We start from the raw sequence: 11,066 nt of genomic DNA, 5'->3' as shown, positions 1-11,066 counted from the left end.
ATTAAACAGAACGAAGTCATTACTGTTTTACATGTCTACTTTATCTACAACTAGAAATAAACTTGAATTCAAATATATATATTTTTTTAAATCAGTCACAATCGAATAATTTCAGTCTTGTCTTTCTTGATCCTGTATTTAGAATTCTGACCATGTATGGATTAGAATAATTTCAACCTGAAAAATAACTTTTCAAATAAATCACTGAAAACCCAAAATGAATGTAACATCCATGCACATGTTGAGCGCAAAAATCCGACCACAAACTGCATGTAAACAGGAAGTAGAGACTCAGTTACAGTTCTGTTGTGTTTTTTCTGTCCACGTCTGTAGGGTTTCTACTGCTAACAAGATTTTTGCTATCTCTCTTTATGCACAAATACATCCTTTTTGCAGACTGTGTCTGTGAGCCACCACAAGGGGTCTGGTAGCTCCCCGACATCCTGATGCACTGATGGATGTCAATATGTTCAGAATAAATAAAAAAAAATTTAGAAGCAGTTGGGGAAGTGGTACATTTTCGCAGCTGTAATCGCGTGTCTGGTGTTGTTTCGTGTCAGCATGTCATCCTGGACAAAAAGTTACCTTGTAGAGAGAACTACAACAAAAGCGCAGAGCTCATATACAGTTGAAACCAGAAGTTTATACATTCCATAAAAAGACAAAACCTTTTTCTATCGCTGCCTGACATTTAAATTGATTAAAACTTTCCTGTTTCAGGTCAGTTAGGATTGCCAAAACTGGGTTTTTTTTTGTTTGTTTTGCTAAAAGCCAGAATAAAGAGTATTTTTCATGAAGGGTGGCATAACTGCAGGTGTATTTTAAGGGCCCATTTCACCTTGGGTGAAATGGTGGAAAAACTTGAAGAAATCAGGCAAGATATCAAGATGACATTTTTTGACATCCACAAATCTGGTTCATCATTGGGTACAGAAGCTTGAAGATAACATGTTAAGTCCTCCAAACAAGGAGTCAGGTTCTGTATCCCAAAGTGGAAGGCTTTTTTGGTGTAAAAAGAAGGTCACAATCCACAGTGAAACAGATCCTCCCCTAAAAAGGCCTGAAAGGCCACTTATAGAGGAAGAAGCTCTAACTCCAAAACCAAAAAAGAAAATGACAGATTGCAGTTTACAAACACAATCACATTGTAATGATTCGTACTCTGGGAACCCGATATTCGAACCAGACATGGTTTAGTTATTTCTTAAAAAGTGTATTGAATGATTTCAAGGTGGTGGTAGACAAGGCAAGCAGATGAGAGCAGCATCGACTTTACAACATTTTGTTTTGGAGAAATGTTAAAATTGTCCAGCAAACTATTGAAAGGAGTTGTGGAATGATACCCAAAAAGTTAGACCCAAGTCATACAGTTTGAAGGTGATTCTAACAAATACTACATAGAAATGCATGAAACTTGTGAACTTGATAAAGGCTAAATACAGTGTTATCTAAAACAAAAAGGTTTAAGTCAAATCAAGTTTATTTGTTTAGCACATTTCAGTAGCAAGGTAGTTCAAAGGGCTTTACATCACGAAAACATAAAAAAGGTCATTGTTGGTTAGGCCAGTAGCAAACATTAGATTGTATCAACTGAAAACATCAACAATACAAATCATTAGTCTTATGTAATGTCAGATGTTGGGGGTTGGGGGGGGGGGGGAGCCATGTGCTTTTTCTAGTGTTGTAACTATCTGTTTTCAGCTGTATGTTGTAATTGGCCTATCTACAAACAGCATGTCAGCATGGCCTCGTTAGCATCAAAATAGTACAAGGTGTAACATTAAAGTTATTTGGTGTCCAGGTGCCCTCGAAATGGTGTTTTGTGATCATAGTTGCCCCAAAAGGTTAACACATCCATGTTTGCTCAGCACTGCAGGATTTCCTCCATTGTTCTTCTCTTAAATGAAGCCGTCTGAAAAAATAAATCTGATATTTATCTGGGGTATTATATTAGACATGTTTTAATAACAACATTTATTTTTTCTACTTTTAAGTTACTTCAATTGAATCTCCAGTTGATGTTCCTCATGCATGTGTTTGATGTCACATGTTTTGCATCAGACTGCTACATCTTTGACCACATGCTTTCACTTCTGCATACATTGTGTTTCATTTTACTGCAAACACTTTTGGCCCATTCACACCCTGTGTTCTCTTCAAGTGGGATAAAGATCGGTCAATTTCCCTCGAGCTGTTAATTTAAGATCTATTCTAAATCTGATATGGTAAGTTACCTTAATTTTCTACCCTTAGAAATATAGTGTTTACTTTTTTAGAAAACAATTTCAGAGAATTGCTTAAATTTTGTGAAAGGAAATAAAAATTTCTAGTGACTTAAATGCTCCTCTAATGCAATGCTCACTAAATGTATTGATAAACTTCATTAGGTTATGCTGCATGCTTCTCCAGTATTTCCTGAGTCATAGATGACTGAAATTTGGTAAATCTTTTCAGGCCCTGGATAAAATTCTACTCATCGTGAGCCAGTTTCTGCTATATGGAAACACAATCAATGTCAAGTTTTTTCCATGCGATGCTGATGTGAATTCCACCACAGTGGACTGCTCCGACAGACCTATCAAGCACGTCCCGTTCATTAAGGCTACATCTGTGTTGTCGGTCAACTTGAGTGGGACTAAGATACAAGCAGTGATGAATCACGCTTTTGCTGGCGTCCCAAATCTTGGCGTTCTGAAAATAATAGGCAATTGTCAACCAGGTCAGCTAAGACTCCCTAAGCAGCAAGGGTGCAAAATGGAAATTGAGCCCTATGCCTTCAAGGACCTTAAGAACCTTACATATCTCTATCTGTCAGGAAACAGCCTGACATCTATACCACGATTACCTGAAAACTTGCTGTTTCTTGATTTACAGTACAATTGTATCTTCAACATATTTGCCCCTTTAAGTGCTCCAAACCTTGAGACGTTGTTGCTTTCCAAGAACTGCTTTTACGCCAACCCCTGCAACCAGTCTTTTTACATAAATGCAACAGTTTTTAAAGAGCTGCCTAAACTCAAAAACCTTACACTAGGGTATGATAATGTAACTGCTGTCCCTAAAGAACTACCACGCTCGCTGAAGGCGCTAGATTTAAGAGAGAATACAATCACAGAGGTCCTACCAGGAGCGTTTGCCAACCTGACCGCCCTCGAGTATCTGAATTTAGAGTGGAACTGTCAGCGCTGTGACCATGCAGCAAGGCCCTGCTTTCCTTGCCCACAAAATCGCCCACTCCAGTTGCATCCAAACTCGCTGTATTCTGAAAACAGCTCCATCACTTTTCTGAGCTTAAGGGGAAATTCTCTAAAGACATTTCCAGACGGCCTTTTTCGGTCGTTGAAGAATTTAAAAGGACTGGACATCTCAGACAATCTCCTGGCATTTTCTATACAAAATGGCACCTTTTTTAGAGAGCTGACAGGCCTCACTTGGATCAGCCTCATCTATAACTATGAACCACTAAAGACTTTTCGAAAACTGGATCTCTCTCCATATATTGGAAACATATCTGGTCTGCAATATCTTTTGCTGAGTGGAAATTTTTTTCATACTATTTCAGAAGAAGGTTTTGATGTTTTGTCTAAACTCAAAAATCTAACAAAACTAGAACTGAGGATGAACTTTATTAGTTCATGCAATCTGACTTCTTTGAATCAGCTGCCTTCTCTCACTGCTATTGACCTCTCCCAAAACGTGTTGAATTTCCTTCCATGCTGTTCTGGGTTTTCTAGAACTGTGGCAACAGACAGCTGTCAGAATCAGAACATATATCCAGGTCATTTCCAAGACACACCTCCTTTAATACCAGACAGACAAGCAACAACTAGAAGCAACATTTGGGAATCTGACCAATCTAACGTGCCAGAAACAACGGAAGGCAGTGAGTGTGGCATGACATCCTTATTGAGCTTTAAAAATAGGTATTGTAGACATAAACTAACTTTTGACCTTTCTCAGAATGAAATCTCTATACTTAATAAAAAAGTGTTTTTAGGCATGGAAAATGCAGTTTGTTTAGACCTTTCTTACAACTACATGAGCCAGACATTGAGGGGTGGGCTGTTCAACAACATGACAAATTTAGTCTTTCTCAACATGTCCTTCAATAGGCTTGACCTTTATCACAAAGAGGCTTTCAGTGAACTTCAATCCACACTCAAGGTATTGGATGTCAGTAACAATGACTTTCACTTCAAGATGAGAGGCATGGGCCACCGTTTGGAGTTTCTTCAAAATCTGACTAACCTGGAAGTGCTGAGTCTAGCTAACAATGGGATCGGGATGCGGATAGATCAAAGGCTGATCAGCAGGTCCTTGCAGTACCTCTACTTCAATGGTAATCATCTGGACATCATGTGGAACGCTGACTTCAACAAATACACCCATTTCTTTCAGAACCTAACAACGTTGAAATTCTTGGACATCTCCAGCAATAACCTAAAGTCTGTGTCAGCAGAAGTGCTGTCCAACCTCCCAGCAAGCCTTCAGAGCCTCCGCATCAGCAGCAATTCCCTGAAGAGTTTTCCCTGGCAAAACATTACAGCTCTGAGCAGTTTATGTCACCTGGATCTAAGCCACAACAGCCTGAATAATTTGGTTCCACAGGAAATACAATTTGGAGACCATTTTTCCTTTCTGGACCTGAGTCACAATCATCTTACCTCGATTCCTGACAGTTTCTTTAATAAAGCAAAGTCTTTGCAGCATCTCTACCTCAGTCACAATCAGATCAAAGAATTGAACCATCAGCAACTCCCTGCGCCCTTTCGAAATGGCAGTGCCCTTCAGAAACTCACCCTGCATGAGAACCCCTTTAAATGTGACTGTAACACTTCATGGTTTGCTGTGTACTTGCGGACTACCCCAGTAAACATTCCTTATCTGACAACACGAGTGCGCTGTGAATACCCAGAGTCTCAACAAGGTGTGATTCTTCTGTCCATAGACCAACATTCCTGCCAGGACATATATGGCAGCTTAGCCTTCCTCATCTCTTCCTTCTTAGCTGTGACATTTACCGTTCTTCCTCTGCTGAAGCATCTCTATGGGTGGGATGTGTGGTACCTCTTGCAGGTACTGTGGGCAGGACTGAAAGGCTACTCCCAGCTGCATGGTGTTGATTCGGATCATCACTATGATGCTTTTGTGGTGTTTGACACCAGAAATCCTGCTGTGAGGGACTGGGTTTATAATGAGCTGACTGTTAATTTGGAAGACTCTGGCCACAGAAGATTTTCTCTCTGCTTGGAAGAGAGGGACTGGATACCTGGGCTTTCATGTATCGATAATCTACACAGCGCTGTTCACAGCAGCGTGAAGACAGTGTTTGTACTCTCCAGGAGTTCGAATGGAACCGAGATGGTCAACGGTGTGATCCGACAGGCTTTCTTCATGGTTCAGCAGAGGCTTCTCGACGAGAAGGTATTTTTTTAAATTATTTTTTGATTGTTCAAGGATGTTGTCATCTTTCCATAACCCTAAATTATCTCTGAAACTTTCTATTTAAGGTTGATGCAGCTGTTCTTGTTCTTTTGGACGAAATGTTTCCGAAACTGAAATACCTTCAACTGAGAAAGAGACTGTGCAGGAAGTCTGTGCTGACCTGGCCAAGAAACCCAAAAGCTCAACCCCTTTTTTGGAACCAGATGAGAATGGCACTGTCATCAGATAACCTTAAATTTTATGACACTAACATGAGTGAAAGTTTTATATGACCGTTGGTTAACTAAAAGAGTTAATGTCCTGGAAAATAAAATTTGCCCCCTTCGGGATTTTCTCTGTTTTAGCTTTTTAGTCACACAAATGTTTCAGATCATTAAACTAATTTTAATATCAAACAAAGATACTATGGGTAAATGAATAATAAAAAAAAGTTCAGTTATTGATGAAGAAGGTGATGAAGACAAACCTGTTACTAAATGAAAAAAATATTTTCCCCTAAACCTAAAATCTGGTTGTGTCAGCCTATTCAGCAACGACTGGGGTCAAGCATTTGAAATAACGTATAATGACTTTTTAAATCTCTGTAGATGGAATTGTATCCAATGTCTTTTGTAGAATTGTTTGATTTTGCCACATTAGAGGTTTCAAGAATGAATTCCTTATTTAAGGTCATCCCACAATGTGTCAATTGGATGTATGTCCAGACTTTGACTGGGCCACTCCAAAGCCTTCATTAAGTTTATTATTATTATTATTTTTTTTTTTTCATTTTATTTTAATAAGCAATCTAGAGGTGGGCTTTCTGGTGTACTAAACATTATTGTTCCGCCAACTAGCCTTAGTTTGCTTGAAACATATTCCTTCAGGATTTTCTCTTAGAGAGCAGAGTTTATGGTTTCATCAATTATGTCCTCCAGGTCTTGAAAAAGGCAAAGCAGCTCCATCACACCACATCTATCATGTGTGACATGTTTTATAATGTAATATTCTTTTTCTAGAATACTGTATATTTTTTCCAATTTTTTTAATTTTTTTTGGTCAGACCACAGAATCTTTTTCCAAAGTCATATAATAGAATAAAGATGTTTTTGGTAAATGATCAGATCTGTTTTAATTTTTTTGCACTCATTAAATTAAATCTCAATTTCAAAATTGGCTTTTTTATTCACTAAGATTTGTTTTGTTGGATATAATAATGTGATTTGGTGAAGTGTGACAACAATAGTAATAATCAAATAATTTTGTAAAGGAGCAAATACTTTTTCACAGCACAGTATTGTAGAATTCATACATTTCTATCTGACTTCATTTTTGACAAACTGACCGTTTCATTAATGTTGTTTTGTTTATTTTACTTGTATGTATTTAAGGTTTTGGAACTCAGCTCAGCTGCACAGAAAAACGGTTTATTCCTTGTAACGGTTTTGAGTTGTCATGGAAGGCTGAACACAGGTGTGATTGCGTAGTTTAGGTAAATCATAGAATTATAAACCTACACAAATAAATAGACATGTTTATCACCCTATACCTCAGTTTTATTTAAGACATCTAAGCTTTGTTTGTAGTAACAAGTCTGTATCTCTGCTGTAATGTTAAATGTTTAAAGCTATTCTGATTCACTAAAAATTCCAATCTTATGGTTTCTGGTTTTTATTACTTTCATTGATTTATATCTAATCTTACTGAACATGGGTTGAAGAACAAGTGCTGTGGATGTAATTAAAGTTCAGTTATTATACTGTACACATAACTTTACATTACTTTCCTGAATTTCATAAACATTACAATTTAGTACAGTTTTGTGGTGTACAGGCAAAACACCCCCAACACACTCAAGTTTCACTTCTCTCTGGTATGGGGAAATGAAAAGCCTGAATATTCCTTGTAACAGAGATTGACGACAGCTTTAAATACCACAATCAGAGTTAAAAGGAATATATTTAGAAGCTATGTTTTTGATGACTTGGGTTCTGTAAATTTTCATATTTAATTTAAACAATTTTCAATATAATCATGATAAACTGAACAGAAGTGTACACAGACTCTAAATAAAGTGATGGACACAAAAACAAAAGTACACAGCTGCCAGCTCCTAATGGTCTAGCAATAACAAGGAATACTAGAGAAAACACAAGAAGCGTACTTTATGGTTGCATGAAAAACAAATACGCTTGTCACTGTCTGATCTGACAGAGATTTTACAGTAAACAGTAACAAGTCTGCAAAATCTAAATGACTAATAGAGCAAGTAGGAGAATCCTTAAGTGGACAGTTAAAAAAAGAGGAGGCCATGTGAACTTATATTAACATTGCAGGACAAGTCTTATGAATATTGCTAAACAAAGAGGTAGAATTAAAAAAAAATGATAACCTGTGTAGAGAAAATTAATATTTGCAAATTGAATTCAACATCATTGAGTATTGTGGTCAATAAAAGGCCTCTAAATTGACATAGTGAGGAACTAAGAGTAAATATTATACAAAAAAAAAAAAAAAAACATAACCCTAAGTTCAGTTTGGACTGTGATAGCACTAAAGGAAACATCAACAAAAAAAGGAATCAGTGGGAGCTGTCTACCTTGACATCCATTAATTACGTTTTTGTCACATGATCTGCCAACTCCAATGATAAACAGGAACTCTTTTATGAGAGTGAAACTCCTGGCTATAAATTGTAATGCTCAAGCTTTTTCTTATAAATGAATAAAGAGTGAACACAACAGCTGCACTGTACTTAAAACATTACAGTATTTCAATGTCCTGTCTCAAATTAAACATAATCTTGTAGGACGTTGATTGAGTTTTATTCAGTCTTATTTGGTAAGGACATTCAGCATTCAACATATTGACTGTGGACATATTTGCCCACACTACCTCCAAATATTTCAGCTTCTCTCTCCCATTTTTCCTTTATATATTGTGTGTTTACTTATTCTACCTGGGCAAACCCTTGATATATTTTAGAAATGTATTTAATTACTGGTATTGATTTGTATGCCAACAGGAACACCTTCAAAACCCCTGACTCCACAGCCTCCAACTCCTTAAATATGCTTGTTACATAATGTCTTACTTGTAGGAATCTGTGGAAGTCCTGGGTTGTTAATCCTTGGTCTTTTAAATCATCAAAGTTTTTTTTTTAACATTTCCCTTAAATAAAACATGACTAGATCTGCCTCTTTCCAGCTGCAGTGTCTTAAATTTAATTCTGGGTCTCTTACCGCACCAAATGAAATGAGGAATCCATGTATCAGGCTCTTTAAATTTTCTTCCATGGGTCTCCATTGATACAAGCAGTACTCGTGGGAGTATATTCATCTTAACTACTTTTACTCTTTGAGCTAAACTTAAAAAGGGGAGCAGGCTCCATCTCGTCAAATCAGATTTTATTTTGTTCATAAGGGGGTCGTGATTTATTTGTATAATATTTGGAGGAGTTTTGGTAATGGTGATGCATAGGTATGTAATTGATGCACAGTCCCAGTTCACCTTAAAGGGATTCAGTGCATATTGTTTTGGGACGTAGTTAAAAGTTAGTATTTGAGACTTGTTCATCTTTAGTTTGTAACCAGATAGATTACCATATTCAAGCAAGACTGAAATGAGTTCTGAAAGGAATAATTCAGGGCTACCTAAATATAATAATAAATCATCTGCAAATAGTGCTAGTTTTATTTTCTGCTTGATGTATTTTGATGCCTATTATTTTTGTATTTACTCTTATACACTGACTCAATGGCTTAATGAAAATAGAAAACAGAAGCAGAGAGAGAGGGCAGCTGTGTCTGCAACCCATCCCTAATTCAAACTGGGAGGTGAATTTGCTATTGATCTTTATCATAGCTATTGGTTTGTGGCAGAGAGCTTTGATAGTTCAAATAAAATCATCTTGGAATCTGAAATAGGATAATACTTTGTACAGAAAAGACAGAGTTAAAGGCCTTTTCTTCAAGTCCAAGAATAACTGCATCTAAGTTATTCTTTTGAATGTGCTGAATGATATGACGGGTTTGTAGGATATTATCGTTCGTTTGCCTCTGTCTGGTAAAACCAGTTTGATCAAAGTGTATAATAGCCTATCTGGTAAAATGGATTGAAAGTCATCTGGCAGTTATGGTAGTAAAAAGTTTGTAATCTTGGTTTAAAACACTGACACTAGGTCTGTAATTTGAGCATTCTAACTTGTCCTTGTTGGGTTTTGGAATAACAGCAATGGTCCCCTCACTCCAAGAGGTGGGGGGTTGCACACAGATTTGAAGCACATGGTTTAAAGTGCTTAATAACAGGGGTGATAGCTGTTCACTGAATGTTTTGTACCACTCCGCTGTGAAACCATCAGGCCCAGGGGACTTGTTTGCTTTGAACCATCTGATTGCCTTTTCTAGCTCGTGAGTTTGTATTTCTGCCTGCAATTTTTCATTTTGCTGGTCTGTGACTTGTGGTAGGTTTAGAGTTTGTGAAACAGCCTCAGTAGCCTTAGTTCCTTTGTGTGACTGTTGGGCATAGAGATTTCCACAATAACTTTTAAAGCACTTGAACTATGTTCCTGTTCAGCACAATTCTGAATCGCTTTTCATATTAATTCCTAAAGATTGATTCATATAACCAAAAAAAGATTTTAATAAAAGCATTTTCCACTGTGAACTTAAAGTGTAACGCACCCCCATGTAAAAGCATATTACCGCCAGCCCAGACGAATTTAAAAAAACTCCATCAAATTTAAATTGTTTTGAAACAGGGTCCCTCATTGTGTAAATTGTCCTTTCTGATTATTGTTTTCTTATTTTGTTCACTAAAAGTTTTGCAGACTTACTGCACACTTCATAATAATTTTGTCTGACAAACAGCAACCTTTTCTGTATTTCCTGTGTGTATAAATCTCCTATTTGGTTCTTTAATTCTTTAATATTTGTGAAATAGGAAGGTTGGTTGGTAAATTTATGTTGATCTTCCAAATTCTTTAGCTCAGCCTGAAGTGCATTTAATTTCTAATTTTTTTGCTTTTTATGAAATGTCATTTTTGCAATAACCCCCCCCCCCCCCCCATAACTGCCTTGCAGGCATCCCAAAGAGTTAAAGGAGACACTTTGCCTTTGTCATTTTCTTCTACATATTTAAGAATATCCATCTTTAACTGAGTTCCTGTTCGTTCTCGCAGTGCATTTATATTTAATCTCCATTTAATCTTCGTTAGAAAACTGTAGCAAATAGTGACTCTTTGGGTCACCAAGCATCCATACCAACCATTTAGACACTATTTATTGGTCAGCTGGTTGTCTGGGAAGTCTTTTCTGCCCTCATGTAAAAAAGTGTAAACAAGTGAGGTTCGCTAACTGTCAGACGGACTTTACCTGGAACCATTAACCGTTGGTCAGTAAGATGGAGTTTTTCTGCAACAAACATGAGGTAAACAGAACCAAATGAGTATACAAAACCACAATGATTAATAAACTCACTAACTGAACTGAAGACAGGCAGGCAGGATGTAAGGATCTAACAGAAACAAGAGTAACTAAATCTGTAAAGAACAACATACTAAATAACGAAAGGAGACAAGAAGTAAGGAACAGAATCTACAGGCTAACAAATAATATGAAAAAGGAGAAAAAAAACTGATGGAC

General features: G+C 37.0%; 1 protein-coding gene across 1 annotated transcript; it reads left to right on the top strand.

The window, feature by feature from the left end:
• The first annotated feature begins 2,170 nt into the window (after nt 1–2,170).
• On the top strand, nt 2,171–7,188 carry tlr9 (toll-like receptor 9). Its single transcript, XM_012876468.3, has 3 exons — nt 2,171–2,225; nt 2,455–5,424; nt 5,511–7,188. Exons 1-3 carry the CDS (start codon nt 2,223–2,225, stop codon nt 5,715–5,717), a joined length of 3,180 nt encoding a protein of 1,059 aa, XP_012731922.2. The 5' UTR covers nt 2,171–2,222; the 3' UTR covers nt 5,718–7,188.
• The last annotated feature ends 3,878 nt before the right edge of the window (nt 7,189–11,066 follow it).

Source organism: Fundulus heteroclitus, chromosome 1, assembly GCF_011125445.2.
Source record: "Fundulus heteroclitus isolate FHET01 chromosome 1, MU-UCD_Fhet_4.1, whole genome shotgun sequence".
Taxonomy (NCBI): Eukaryota; Metazoa; Chordata; class Actinopteri; order Cyprinodontiformes; family Fundulidae; genus Fundulus; species Fundulus heteroclitus.
Note: the sequence above shows the minus strand (reverse complement) of the source record. Positions and strands in the feature narration are given on the sequence as shown.

Excerpts from the sequence above, each read along its gene's own strand:
- tlr9 (XM_012876468.3), top strand. Across the intron at positions 5,425-5,510 it reads AGAGGCTTCTCGACGAGAAG|GTTGATGCAGCTGTTCTTGT; the intron begins GTATTTTTTTAA and ends TTTCTATTTAAG.